This window comes from Harpia harpyja, chromosome 13 (assembly GCF_026419915.1).
Source record: "Harpia harpyja isolate bHarHar1 chromosome 13, bHarHar1 primary haplotype, whole genome shotgun sequence".
Classification (NCBI taxonomy): domain Eukaryota; kingdom Metazoa; phylum Chordata; class Aves; order Accipitriformes; family Accipitridae; genus Harpia; species Harpia harpyja.
In genome coordinates, this window is record NC_068952.1 from 33325648 (window position 1) to 33341417 (window position 15770).

The following is a 15770-nucleotide window of genomic DNA, read 5'->3' on the forward strand; positions in this document are numbered from 1 at the left end:
CAGAAATGCAAAGTTTAGAATAATCTATTTTTTGTCAATGGCTTTTGTTTTATTTTCAGATATTGATTTTGTATTTCCCTCAAAGGAAAAGTTGATGGACATGTTGATCTAGCATTTAATAATTTAACAATTAATAGATCATGGTTTGGGTTTTGTTTTTTTTTTACATGCAACACTGCCAAATTTTGCCCTTCAAAATGTCTCCTCCTGAAATCTGCAGAAATAGAGAAGCATCGCCCACAAGGACCCACGTCATTTTGACAGAGACACAGTACTCCCACACAGCATGACTGGGACTGTACAGCATCCAGACTGAACCTCTGAGGACTGCCAACTATTTGCATGGCACAACAGTATTTTCCTCTAACAGGGTAACCTAACTTTAAAGCATACTAACCAAATATTCTCTGTTCCAATACACTCCACTTTGCAGAGCTTGAATTTACACTACAAAAACAAGTAATTCTGACATTGCAACCTGAAGCAGTATGGTTATAGCAACTACTTACACAGCATTCCTGTTCGCTTTACACCACAAAACTTTACAGCACATACCTACAAATAAATCAGTTCACGCCCAGCTGCCAGAGCATTAAAATAGATTTGCCACTACGCTGCACAAAGTTGAGGGCAGGAAAGAGATGTTGTACACATTTTTATAAAAGCTTTAATGGACTCTATCACCCATGCAATAAGGATTGCATCTTTGCATTTATATAGAAATATATATTCATATCTCAAAGTGCTGTCCAAAAGATACCTCTCCCCAACCAATCAGGTAGGACACTAGGGTCCTAAGCAGAGAGCTTGCGGAGCGTGAAGTGTGTAGGTTCTGTTAGAAACTCCAATGTACTGATGCATGCTCCCAAACATCTCTCTCTCTTGCACTGTCTCTCTCTTGCTCTCTGCAAGTTTTTAGATACAGATCTTGGGTGAACAAAAGCAAGACAACTCCTGATACTTTTGAAGGCATACTCAATTAATGGAACAGTGAGCTATTTGCATTCTGGTGCTTTCTGGATCACTTTTGACCAAGATGATATTTGGGAGGTCTCACTGTAAGCACCAGTTAAACAGAGCGCTATGTTTAAGGCACACTTTTTGGATCTAACTACTGAAAAACTAAGAAACATGAGGACAGAAAAAGCTATTTAGTATGCCATGGGACCAAAATATCCAACAAAATGTTGAACTGTTATAGGGTCAAAAGAAATTCCCTCATTTCTACATGGCTCAGATGGAGTTAATTCTGGAGCACCACCTTCCATGCTCAGCATTTCTACTTCACCAGAGTATCAACAAACTAGAAGGCATCTTCAGAAAAGGATTCACAGTAAAAATGCCAACAGGTTTGGAGGGAACTGTTTCAGCAATGAAAAAAGGTTTGAGACCTGACATTTTTCTTGTTTTTCTCTCCCTCTGTATTCTTTTCCAACCGGCCACTTCTTCACTATTACAGAACAAAAGCATAAACCCTGTTATATTTGCCTCCCCCCGTGGGGAGTTAAAACAAAGTATAGGTAATCCAAAAAGGGTCTTGAATACTGTCTGCAAGGGACAAATCTGCAGGTGTGCTTTAAAGGTGAAGTCTATGCCCCTTATACCATCTGGAGCTTTCTCTCAAGTATATTAAACAAAGAACATGCATTACCACTACCCTATCAGTGCCAAAGGAACCTTCTTATAAAGAGATCCTATCTCCTATTCTCCTTTCCAATCTTGGGTCCTTCTTCCACCAGCTGTGCCCTACAGTGCTCCTCCTGGTTTCCCAAGAGCTCCTGAACTATCACAGATAGTGCTGGCTAACGTTATTTCAGTAGATACGCATTTGAATGACCAACTACTATTTAGGATGAGATGAAACATTCACACGTTATAGTATCAACGAACTAAAGGTATGCCCTCTGGAAATAGAAGGATTAATTGAAGTAGGCTAATCTAGGATTTAGTTGACTGGATTTCCAAATGTCTTTCCCTTGCTTTCTCTGTTGATTTTCTTCACCATGCTATCTTTATCCAGTAATTATACACTACATGGCCAGGTGAGTAAGTAAATACATTATACATCGGTCAATATAGTCAGAGTGGGATAAAAGTATGTTCCTATCCAATTTATCAACATTCTTTAAAACACTTCCATGATGAGAAAAGCATGTCTTCTGACTGATAACGCTAAAACAGATTTTGAAAGTTTTTTCAATTCTACACACACTAACACACAGATCTTTAAGACTCTGACACCAATGAATGATGGGGAAAGTATGTCAATAGTCAGACCCCGAGATATTTACACAGTCTTTGCACTCTGATATGTAGTACATTTGAAGATCACTACACCTAGTTTCACTTGTAATATAAACTAAGGTTTCAGTTGAGATTCTTATAGAGAAAGGAAAACCTCATGTATTAATTCCCAATTATGCAACAAAAAGCTCCTCTGTGGCATATATGCCAGGTTACTCAATGCAATATTTCTCAGTACACAAAGCATATAATCTGTCCATGTTAATGTCTTTACTATTATAACTGAGGAATAAATTAAAAAAAATTCAATTTTGATTTCATGCCTGTTTTAAGAATCTGTTTTTTAAAGAATTTGGTAACTTCTACTGTTAAAGATACTACTTAAACATATTGGATTGACTTTTTTAAGCTCTAATGTTGTTTTATGAGGCATTAGCTATAGAGTAACATTTTCTAAAACATTTAAAATATGCTGTAAGCCACCAGACTTTCAGAAAAATTCCAGAGTTCCTGAATAATTTTTAGTGACTGTCAGGTTCCTAAATTACTGAGCTTTTCTTAAAAACAGAATAAAAAGCAAAACAGTACTTGGGATCTCTGGATGGCTTGATTATATACGAATATGAAATTTAACTAAATAACCTGTTCTCAAGCACTTAGCTAAGAATAGATGGGTAAATAACGATGGCTGTAACTGCTGAAAGCATAAACACCTGTGTTTTAGACAGTACAGTGTTTGTGATAAGCAAACTGCTTTGTCAATTAAACACACAGTTCTTTGTTTATAGCATACCTATTCTTAACAGGAGCCATGCTGGGACCTGTGCTTGGTCATGGAAATGAAGGCCATAGATAAAAGGAAAGCAAGCAAACTTCAGTTTCATATATGGTGTTTTGTTTGTCTTTTAATATTAATGCCAGAGGGATAAGTGCATTACACATAATATGTACATGTACAGATACAGCTGCTTGTGGGGCTCCACTGCAAACTACATTACTGAAATGACTTGGGATTAAGAAGTGGTTAGAACAGGGAGGGTTGCTTCAGATTTCTTCAATGATCTGGTATATAGCAGAAGATCATTGTACCAGCAAATGAAGGGGACTGGAAGTCTATGGATAGGAGTAGAGTCAAAGGTGGTCAGCTGCTCTGCCAAAGAAAATGTGTGGTGGAACTACACTCCAGAGTACAGCTGGAGATTAACTTGGACTACAGAGGTTTTCCATAGCCTAAAGAAACTCCTCTAGATGAAATAATACCCCAGAGCTACACAATCATTTATGTATTTTATTTGTATTTAGTGCAGCTGGGTACCAGTTTTCTTCATATTAAAGAGTGCAATGCCATAAGTCTTGCAGCAGTAAAAAGCTACACTGGTGCCAAGTTTAAACATAAACCGGAGTTAAAAAAAAATACTGCTTAATGCTAGATGGTTAAGCCTTTCTGTGAGTGCCAAAATAGCAGGTTGATTTTCAGAGGTGCAAAATAGACAGAAGTTCCTCCTGACGTCAGTGGAAATGCCTGGGTGTTCAACACCTATAAAAATATGAGCGTTTCCTTAGACGCTTAAGGAATAACCACAGATGCTAATTTTAGACCAGGGTAGTCACTTTTTGCAGACTCCTGCTGTGGTAGTGGGGGTGAGCAAGGCTGAGCAAGGCTTTTCTAGAGGACAGTTCAGAGCAGAATCCATCTGCTCTAAACTAGGTTCTGCTAGTTATCAAAGTAATGGATGGCTGGACTGATTTTGCTCACAGGTTTTTGAAGAGAAAGAAGAACAAGCATCAGATTTCAAGCTGAAGGGATTCTGACAGTTAAGAGCAGTTGAGAGGAAGCATTTGAAGTAAATGGAAAATCTTACTCGTACCAAGTACAGTAAACACTTGGCACTTTCATCTGTAAAGTCAGCACATAGGTATTACAACCACTATTTTGGAGATGAAGATGTGGACAAAGTGATATGTCCTTATAACTCAAAAGCAGGGAAAACTGGGACCAGACATAGGAGCAACAGTGCCCATTCTTGCACCTAGGACACAAATTCAGGACTAATTTCCTCACCTGTGTGTACACATGGAAATTTAAGGCCCAAATATAGACACTAACTAAACATTAGCTAGACAACTGTCAGCTTCTGCTTCCCTCTGGACAGGCCTTCTAAAGAATGAAGTGTATTTCTACAAGCTACCATTTCAAGTGGGACACTTTCCTAAAAGGAGAACATTGCATTTCAAAGTCTTCTACCTCTATCTCTGCAGAGGCTCTGTTCCTGCAGAGTAGTAACACCTGCCCTGCAATCCCTTCACACCAGTAGTTTGACGATTATTAGGACCATGCTATCTTGATCTGTGTTGAAGAGTTACTTATACTGCCAGCAGGAAGAGCTACTAGAGAATTTGTACAGAAACAGTCACAGAGGGTGATCATAACGTTGTGTTTGTTGGTTCAATGATGTGGAAAGAGGTAACTTCTACCTTTAAATACATGCCCAATATTAACAGGTAGAAAAAGAGCATTGTATAGCACCTGTATAGTTACAATCAGCTTTATGCCTCAAGTGTCTCAACATGACGCATATTTAAAACCAACAAATCCAGTGATATAATAAGAACAAATGTCACACACACTTATCATAGCATTTCATTAAATGATATTCTTCATACATTGAAGATTTGAAAATCACCCCAAACTACTAGGAATGAAATTTAATCTAGGAGGAAATGGAGTGCTTGATGTGAAACATTCCCCTTCTGGTATCAGCTGAGAGTAAAGAATGCCTAGCCATAAAAGACATATTCATTCAGAGTCAGCAACTTTTCACTGCTCACAGTAGAGGAATACCACATCAGTTACACATTGTTTATCCCTACAATTAGGGCTCAGAAGAAATTATGCTTGGCAGTAAAGCCATCCAAAACAAGTCAACTTTGCCAACGGTGTAAGCATTTTGTTTGCTTGCAAGGATATAACATGCAGGAGGGACGTCTTTTGACTTGGGACAAAGCTAAGCAGCACAAATTCCCATCTAATTCTATTTCACTGACATGCTTCTTCGTGCATCGTGTCCACCTACAGATACATTCCAGATACAAATCCAATGCATTCTTCTGTAAGAAGGTTCTGCAGTACAACTTCTAATATAATTCTATATAGTATTCACCATCCATGACTAAAGAAAATACTAATGCTCAGTCTCACTGAAATTAATTCAGTAGAACTGTACAGTGCAATACAGAAATTACTACCTAAACTAAACATCATTAAATGGATCAGAATTTATGCAATAGTGATTAAATTTATGTTGGGCATTTGGTATCTGATTTTTCCATCATAATGATGAAACCCCTTTTGTCTTACTTGTAAGAGGATGGAAGGGCTTTGGTGGAAGATTTTGAACTGTGTTACCCCATTGGCAAAAAGCAGTCAAAATCCAGCTTGCAGAGCTGTCTTGGTTTGATTTGGAAATTGGTGACATAATCATGATACTTTCTTACTGGGATTCATTAGTTTACAGAATATACCTGAGCCCTGCTTTTGCTTGCACAGTCCTACAAATTGTAAGAGCATGGATTCCCTATTTACTGCAGTCTCAGGGCTGAAGACCCTCATTGCTCTTCCAGGCAAACACCACCCATGCCTCTCTCTTCAGCTCTCCAGTGACCCAAACACAGATCCACAGCAAGATGCAGACCTCCCACCCCCAAGAGATTATAGCAAAGTCCACTGCTTAACACACAGCTTTTCTCTAGCTCTTAAGCACCTTGGTTGCAGCTTATGGAAACCCACTTAGATCCATACTTTCTTCCAATCCTTATTGTCTTACTAATTGGATCAGCATGTCTACAGACATTTTACTATACGAATGTCAGGGGAGGCTGTGGTGCGTATCTGTGGGTGCAGGTAGGAGGTAGCCTTTGCTTCCCATTAGAAAATGGTTCTTATAATTTCTTTTCATAACCATACACTTCTTTTGCTGGCAGATATTTGGGGATGAGTGGCAATTAACAGCTGAATCGGGACTGTAGGAATTATCCATTTGACAACACTAACAAAAGCATACAGAGTCTGGAATAGGTCAACATTGAGAGGGCCGTTTGAGTTTAAATAGAAAATACACTATTGAGTAAGATATAGATTTCTTGCACTTAGTATTGATAAAGAAAACCCTCCCATTAGAAAAAATTACCTCCATAACCATTTCTAGTTAAGTGAATTTCATAATAGCTTTCTTTGAATTTTCCTTCATATACCACCATCACGGTATTCAGGGCCCTCCTCAGCTGTACACCTTATTGACAGCTTCCAAGACAGAATATGAAGCACTGACAAAATATGATCGTTCCACTATCCTTTCAGCATGCTCCTCTCAAGCACCATTCCATGCAAGTAACTTCAGCAAGAGGAATTTAACACGTTACTATTTTAACAAGCACTAATCTCTAAGAGGCCAATTGTACAGGACAAGCCATAAACACATCCCATATTTCCATACAGAGTCCCTCTTCACAGGACTAGAGAAACTGCAACTCCACGTCATTCTGTTGCATCAGTGTCTAATATTTAGGACAGTTATAGTATATGCTGAAAAATCAAGACACGCTGTGGCAGAAAAAAATTAAGTCCGTCCATTGACTACCAAGTTCTGAGTCAGACCCTGTATGGGGCCATTTACCACTGAGAAAGTCACTTAAAGAGCACCCAGGACTTAAAAGGAAATGAGATTTTTTTTTATGTGTGTGTTCTTAATACTAGAGGTTTTGTCATCCACTGTTTGAAAAGAAAATTCTTGATGCACCTGGAGGAGAAGCATTTGGCCTTGGAGTGCTGAAACTTCATGTTACCATAAGGCACACTCTGCATCTATAGTGGCATATATCATTTGGCAAGACGTTGCTCTTCTATAGAAGACAGTCATAGTACTGGCTGAATACTAGAAAAAAAAAAGTTTACGAAGGTGAAATTGTTTGCTTTTCTAACTACTAATAGTGATAGAAAGTCCTGCATTTCAACCTACAGAATTCCTAAGACACCTATGTCATCCTAATTCTGTGCATAAAAGGTAAGGGAGGCAGAGAATTGCAGTGTAGGACTCAGTATAGCACATGATTTTTCCACTGACTATCATTCTGCTTTCAACTCCAGAGGATTTTCCTCCTAACAAATTAAATCCCCTCCTTAAATTAGTCCTAAAGCTACTCAACCCAGGACACCTGTCTTTATAAGAAATATCCAACTGTTAACAGGTAAGTATTAGGAATGAGTAATGAGAAGGCTGATACTCTCTTAGAAAGGAGTGTACCTTTTGCCTCACTGTTGGTTCTCATCCAGACCCTGTTCATGTTGCTCACTTGCAGAGGGGAATCTCTACGCCTCCTCAACAATCCCACTGGTATTCCACGTGGGTAAAAAGTGTTACCTCATTAAAAACTCTCAAGAGATGGATGGTTCCTCTGTGTGCTATGGGAGCTTAACCCCAAGGCTGATTATTCATGGAAAGAATTTTGCACTGTCAAAAAAACCCCAAAACCACACCCCCCAAAAAACCCACAAAACAAAACAGGGAAAAAAAACACTTTCCCCCCCAAATCCCCAACTTTGAATATTTCCAGATAATGACCGTAAAAGAGCAAGACCTAGGCTGGAATGCCCTGTACACACTGTAGATATTGCTATATTCTCCATGACAATGATTTCAATCTGGAGCCTGTAAATTCATGAGGAGTGGTTCTGCAGTACTGAATTTTGCTGGTGGCATCCAGCCTCTCCTGGCAATGTTCTTCTGCCTTGCATTTCTTTTTTATTCATTCAGGCTTGGTTATTTCTCTCTTTCTATTCCTGGTTGAAGAATGAAGCTGTTTCCTTCCACTACTTCATCTGTCTTCTCACTCACCAGTAGACTTCTTCCAGAAGAGGTTTCTGATAAGAAATCAAATTAGATTCCAACCATAGAAGACCACACAAACTTCAGAGTGAATCTGGGACACTGACTGTAACTCTATTTATAGACATTGAAGTCAGACTGAACACAAGGTCAGTTTCTCTTTCAGGCTGCAATGAACCTCTCAAATCTGCTGAACTTAATGAAGTTGCAGCAACACTAGAAAAAGAAGGATGTTGTCCATAATTCATAGTCCTGGTAGCTTCTCTCAAATAACTTGCCATACGTGTAGCTTCCAAATGCATTTTTTTATTTGCAAGGACAACAGGAGTTGTATTACCAGCCAAAGGAGGTAATGCAGATAACTCCTTATAGACCACACTGAAAATGTAATCTGATATGTACTGCTGAAGACTGGAAAGACACAGCTTCTTTCCTAAAGAACCTTTTCCAAAGTCCTCACTCATGCACAGCATTCAGCGTCATCAAGAAGATTTGCATTCACAAAGAGTGCAATATCAAGGTAAATAAACATTCTGAGTCTTCCTGTTTATTCTATACCAGCGTAAAAAAAACATCAACGTGGTCAGAAATTGCATTGACACCTACATTAAAACCTTTCTGCATTAACAACATGGTGGTATCAGAACCATACAGCAAGCTAGAATGATCATTCATCTATAATAATACCGGTAAAGCAAGGAGTATGTTTCTAGTTCTTGCCTTACATGTGTTAGTGCGACAGTGTCAGAGACATGTCTGAATGACTGGAGAAGACACATATGAAATATGTGGAGCCAGTTTAGTGCTTTACAATACAATACAACTGTCCTGAAGAAGGGATCACACCTGTTTCACAACCTTCAGATCTTTATCCTGAAGGCTTAAGACTTCCTTGAAAAACTAACAAACCACATTTCACGTCAAAGTTTGAAAAAAGCACACTCCTATAATAAAGTATTTATAGCAAAAGTTACAAATAAGAAAGAGCACCGTTTAACACACAGCTCAGTAGTGTTGGTAGTTCAAACACATTGCAAACAATACAACATGTTTGCATTTTGAGTGGCATTGTTGTGCTTGGTTCCTAAACTAAGGGACACTGCATTTTCCTATGTTCCTTTTAGTTATATTGAGATACAGGCTAGTGAAAACTAAAAGGTTTGTGAAGTTTGTTGAACTTTTTTTGGAAACTCAAGAAATAAATTTATCATGGAGATAAGCAAAATCAGGTTTTAAGTCTTCCACTATGAGCTAGTACGATTTTTACTTTCACTCCAGTCTGCAGGGTAGGGACCGAAAGACAGCTAATCAGCACCTAGTCTGACAATACAATAGAACCAACCACTTCTATCAGTTGTTACAAATATCACTGCTGTCCTCTTTTTACCGGGGGAAAACCCGAGGTCTGAGGTGAGCTGACCTTGCCTAAAGTTACAGAGCAGGGCAAAGAGAATCCCACCCCCTCTGGCCAGACTTTTTGATTTCCAATACTTTCTTATTTCCACGTAGTACTGAAGAAACAAGGGGTGACTTTCACAGATTTTTCAAATGCTGTTTAAGCGCACATGGCCAGTAGAAGTGTACTAGGTCAAGGAGCAGATTTCAGAAGTTTCCAATCTCATGGTTCCCATCTATACATTCAAAAGGGACTGTTGTCATTTTAAGCCCAGCTGAAAACTAAGCACCACACAGCCACTCGCTCACCCCATCACTGGGATTTGAGTAGCCACAGCACCTGTGGCTGTAGTTCTCTAATTAGTTCTGACTGAAGACAGCATGCCCATCCAAAATTTCTTTTGTTAGTCTTTCTTTAAAGTTGCTGCCTGAAATTTCCAACCATATGATCCTGTTTAAGTTCTTAGCAATACTGTCTAAAGCAGCATATAGTCAAATTGTCATATTTTCTTGATTTCCTGATTTGACAGAGGCTAGATGTTACACAAACTAAAGCATTTAAATTGTTGTTCACATTCAGAGAGACAGAGCTAAGCTACAACTCAGCTTCTTTTCCTATAGTGTACTTCATATTTATTCTGACACCTGCAACCACCAAGGAGCCTGGATTACAGCAGACCATAATACTCTATGAACCATGGTTATAATTAGGCATCACATCCATTGTAATCCTATGGACGTCATCATGTGTTACCAGCATCTGTTGACAGATCTCATACCAGGCATATCACTGAAATGGCAAGTCTGGAGAGGGCAGCCCACAATAGAAACAATGGCATTTATTTTTGGTTTGTTCCAAGACTGTCTAACAGAAAATACATGCTGCCAACTGCCAAGGCTGCACTGAGATCACTTTTCAATATTATATTACCAGTTAGAACAAAGATCTGTGCCCATGTATCTGCAATCTTCTCCTAATAAATAAGGAAATAAAGAAAGCACTTTCTGCAACTGTCTTAGCACCAATAAGAGAAAGATAGAAGCCTTGAAATTTTATAAAGTTTATCAGGCCCTTTATCATAAGGGTACTTATTTTTCATGTAATAATAAATTCAGACTCCTTTCCAAGACAAGGAAAGAAGATCCCCTCTCCTAAATTTTATTTAAATGTGGTATCACTTTAATATTAAAACTAAGCCCGGGGAACTGGCAACATAAAGTAGCAAAGCCACAATCTCTCTACTCTATGGAAGTAAAGCAGAGTCTGCTTTAATTTATCAATGTGGAAACCTGACTTTCTGCTGAAGCGCTGTCTGTTTGGAGGAATGGAAACAAGCAGTTTGCTGTGGGGTCTTATACTAACTACTCCCTGCTCTTCTGTAAAAGTCAAGAGACTTAACTGTAAACATAAGAAAGCCTACAGAATCCAGTTTCTCTTTATTTTTTATCATTTATCTGCATTGTAGGAAAACTGCCTTAGAGTGCTGACTATCTAGTAACCTGTCCATTATTTCTCTATTTTGAAAGCAGCATTCTCTGAAATGCTGGACAATTGAATCCTAATCAGATGGAACCACAACCTGTTACAGCTGAGCAGTTTCAAATCACTGAAGCACTTAAGCACTACAATAATTTCCATTCTCATTATAAAACATAGAAGAATAGTTCACTGTCTAAAGAGTGTCAAATTAAAACAAATGTCAGTGTTGATAAGTACGGCTTAATAATTGGTTAGGAGTTGCAGCAGCTGGTAGATCAAGAAAAGTGAACTTCAACTTAGTCCAGGACTTCTCCCACTATATTCGTACAGCAGGATCTGAACAGGTGTGAATGTAGGAAAATGAATAAAACCAGCTAAAACTCACAGAAGGAGGAAAGCTACAAATAAAAACTGAGAGGAAACTATTGGCTCTACAATTCTAATGGAAAAGCAAACCCATTGGCCCCAATGATTCTAACAGCTCTTACTTTTATAGCTATACTTGTATAGTACAGCTTTTATAGAAGCTGCGACTGTAAGAGTGGGCCAGTCTGTCATCAGATATAAATTGGCAACTTCTACTTAAATTTTTGAAGCGAGCTGCTCTCCTATAGCACAAAGTATATTCAACTTTATTGTCCAGAGCGCCATTTCTCTCTCTCCCCTGCCTTTTTTTTTTCATTCCTGTAACCAGCAGATAACTTTTTAATCCCAGATCTGTTAGCTGTGACTTTAACATCAGCTTTTACATTAGGAAGTAACAAATCTTTTACAATATTTCATCTTTCTCTTTCCCATATGCTGCTTAAAACTCAGTGTTCTGAAATTAGATGTTGCAAATATTACTAAAGTACCAAACCATTGATAGGACTGCTGATGGGATTATAATCTCTGCCTATGTTCAGAAAAAGAGCATGGGCAGTACTTGCGGGCATAATAGTTTTCTTACACCTAAAAGGCAAGAAGCATTTCTCTACAATGGTATACTCCAAGGAGTTTACAAATCCCGTTTTTCCCAGACAGTGAATTGGCACGTGGGAACCTAATCATGAAATACAGTTTTCCAAAACTAGCCTGGATATATTTCTAGGCAATATTTTCCTTGTCAGACAATTCAGTGAGAATTAAAAGTAAATTTTAATAAGAGCTGACTCACAAGATCACAATTTCAAAAGAGATTTCTCAGTCTGCTCTCAGAGATATTGCAAACTTTTTCTGCACACCGATTTTGAACCTTCTCATTCATCTCCCTGTTTATAATTGCATTTTACTGTTTTCGAAAAGCAATCAGGCACACGCATCAATTCAGAGTCTGCTTTCCGACAGGAAGACCCAGGAAGTGAAGTCAAAAATTACTGAAATACTAATACATAAATTTAGAGGTATTGACAGAGTATTTCCAGTGCAATATAAAAAGAAACTCCTGACTCTCGTGAGTTATTTTCATCTTACATAGGTTTCACTTAAGAATCCAAAAAGTGAATGCTTTATCCTCAAGATATGGCACGGCTAATATATATATGATATATGTGCTTTATACGATGTGAAGTAGATCCTCTTACAAAATCAGAGCCCCTTACTGCACAGCCCTGGCAATTCCAGATGCAGCGTGGCAGTAAGAGAGGACATCATTCCACACAGAAGCACATAGACGGACACACATTACTCTATTTCCAGACCTTCCTTTGCTGTTTCTCCCATGCCGGGTCCAGGAGCAGGTCCCTGTCCCATTCTTCTTCCTGGGTCATGTACTCATCTTCTTCATAGTTGTAGGTGTACTGCATGTTTGTGTCTATCTGATTCATGCTGTTCATGCTACCCGGGGATCAGCTTCGGCTGCTGTGGCTTCTACTACCTTTAAACGGATATATACTTTTAAGCTTAGTTTACTTGCTGATGGGTTGTAGGTAGCAGCGTCTTTTTCTTTTTTTTTTTCTTTTTCCAAGGTGTCAGGGAGCGAGCGTGTTGCCGAGAGCAGAGGCTGAAACTGTCGGGTAGGTGCTGACCTGTGGTGACCTTCCTTCCCTCTCTCTCCTGCCCTCCTTCCCCTTCTCTCTCGCTCGCTGCTGCTGCTGCAGGTCCCTGCGGCTGACCCTCCGGAGAAGCCCGCCGCGGCTCATTGCTGCGGGTTATTATCCCCGCCGGGCTGTCACGTGGCGGCGGCGGCGGCTCAGCCCCGCGGCGGGCGGGCGGGCGGGGCAGGGGGGCGGCGCGAGCGCGGCGCCGGGCCGTTTCCGCGCGGGGGCAGCGGTTCTGCCTGCAAGGGCGTAGGGCCGGGCGGGGGGAGGGAGCTCACCGCCCGCGAGAGCTCTGGCCAAAACCACCGCTACTCCCCCGGGTGCCTGTCCTTCCTGCCAACTTGATAAAATACCGCGCCTTTTTTTTTTTTTCTTTTTTTCCCCCTACTTCTCAAGACCCATCTGCGATTTGCTAGTGTGGTTTGACATCGTCTAGCATTAGTCTGAAGCCTGTGTGGACCCTCGAGTCGCTTCACACTTTCCAGATTAAGGATCGCAAGAGCCAGCGCAGCAGACCCAAGAGATTAAACAGCTTCCAGTGGAGGTCAGGTCTGGAGTTAAACGAGAAAGTACAGAAGCACAAGTTAGAAAAGCCACATGTATCTTTTTCGTCCAGGAAACACCCTCAGTACGTCCCAAAAGCAGGCACCAAGAAGCACATACAAAGGTCTGTGGAACCAATAACTTTATAAACGTGTGACAGGAACCATTTACCCGTGCTTTCCACAGGGTAAAATCTGAAAAGAGAGCACTGAGATCGAGCATCCTGGCAAGCACGTCCCATATCTCCCATGTCACATCATGTCAGTTGCTCTGGCGACAATATTTCTTCTGGGAATTGACAAGTTTACTATGTTCTTCATGTAGCCTGTCATTAATGCCCGCACCTCTCATCAGCCAAGGTCATCCTCTCTAGCAGTGTCCACACTGGGTACAATTCGAATCTTACTTAGAAAATGCTCACCAAAGCTGCGCTTTTGGAAGCCATAAAAGCCAAACTCCAATATAAGGGAGACCTATGCTCACTAAAGGCAGCCATAGGTCTCTAAGCCAATGTGAATGAATAACCAGAACAAGTAACAGCTAGACAGCGTATGTCCTCCACTTTGTATTGCTAACTAAAGCTCTGCTTTCTGCCAAGTCGCCTTCTACGCCATACGTCTATGCAACTTAGAAGAACATGCATACATGCACAGCTAACACCTACCCATCAGCTCAAAAAAACTTCATAAACGCAGCACTAAGGTTCCAAATTGGAATTCAGAAGAGGATTGCAACGTTTCATGCAGACAAAGCAAGCTGAACTTCCAAAGACTGATGTACATGCTGTAAGACAAACGGTCTAAAAATCAAATTCCAAATCTAAGCAGCAAAGTCAGAACCACGTGCTTTTCACCTGCTCAATGCAAATATTCTCAAGGTTGCTACACTTCCATCTATATAATGAAGCAAATGTTGATGAACGCTATGCCTAGACTTTTTTTGTTCAAGTGCAGATGAGCATTCTCTTAGGATACTCTCAAACAATATCAAACAGCAATTACAAAACAAAATATTTCATGTATGTACACATTATGTGTATGCTGGTGTGATTTGTGTCGTTTATTTTTATAGCTGGGTAGTCATCTGTGGTTTGTGATACATGTCCAATTTCAATCACCTGAATGACTATTTAGCCTCTGAAGTCAGTAAAACCATTTCTTCTTATTCACTATACACAGCACAGGAGAAGTTTCTAGAGGAAAAGCAGGAAGAAGTCAGAGAAGTCCCAGAAGTATACATGTAAAGCTGTAATGCTCTGAACCAGAGCTGTCTCCAGCGCAGAGCTCTCCTGCACTGACAAGACCTGTGAACTTTTGTGCACCACCTGATTTGAGGTGAGCCATTGCAACCAGCTTCGTGCCTTTTCTCAGCACTGCCTTGTCTGGGGATCTACGTGGATCAAGTCAGATGCAACTGCACCACTCCCCGCTGTGCAGTATAGGTGAGCCTTAAGGGTACTGATGGCTTCATACAGGGAGGTATTAGTTAAAAGCCACATTTTATTTGTTGGCCCTCATCCTGTAACACGGGCCAAAGTGCCTGTGTCATGAAATAAAAACTGAGGCATTAGGATGACAAAGAGTATCCGATCACACTGCGGATTAGGACTGGAGTCATGCAGTTATGCCTGTATTTCTGAAAATCAAAGGGAAATCTACCCAGATTTTCTAGAATTCTGAAAGAAGGTTATTAAGTTTTTTCATAAAATAACTGGATTTGCTCAAAACATAGCAAGCCACTGCTGCAAAGCTACTTTTTGTTTTTTCGTGTTTACTTGGTACATAGGTAAACTTGGTACTTTCATAACAAAACAAATAAAACAAAAATGCCATAATTGTTCCAAGGAACCAACAGCTAGAACCATAGTATCTCTCACCTAGTCTGAGAGATCAAAAACATTCAAGTTAATTCCAAATATGAATAAACCCACGTTTTTCTATAAAGGGCAAGTATTTCAGAATCCACTTTGGGTAGGTTATGTTAGTTCATTTTGGATGAAAAAAATATTTCAGAATGAAAAATCTGATTTTTTAATTCTGAAAATGTCAAAATAGGGGGCTTCAACTTCATCAGTGTGCACTTTGAGAGAGCTGGGCTTTTTACCAATGAAACAGGAAGCTAAATGGAACATCCCTATTTTAAAATAACTGCCTATCTTGATGGAATCTGACCTGTTTTAGGTTCTCTAAATAAGTGCTTACTGCCCCT

The 15770-nt window shown here is 39.8% G+C and overlaps 1 protein-coding gene across 7 annotated transcripts in view; it reads right to left on the minus strand.

Moving 5' to 3' along the window:
* The window catches only part of ACTN2 (actinin alpha 2), a 70964-nt gene extending 57866 nt beyond the window's left edge, over window positions 1–13098 (minus strand). For 3 of the 7 annotated variants that reach the window (XM_052805790.1, XM_052805785.1, XM_052805789.1), the window contains exon 1: window positions 12681–13096. In XM_052805790.1, the coding sequence (XP_052661750.1) occupies window positions 12681–12815 (135 nt within the window). In that variant the 5' untranslated portion in view covers window positions 12816–13096. Of the gene's footprint in view, window positions 1–12680 lie in introns of all 7 variants that reach the window. The other 4 variants (XM_052805786.1, XM_052805792.1, XM_052805787.1 and 1 more) reach the window with 3 other exon arrangements.
* Between the last annotated feature and the right edge of the window lie 2672 nt (window positions 13099–15770).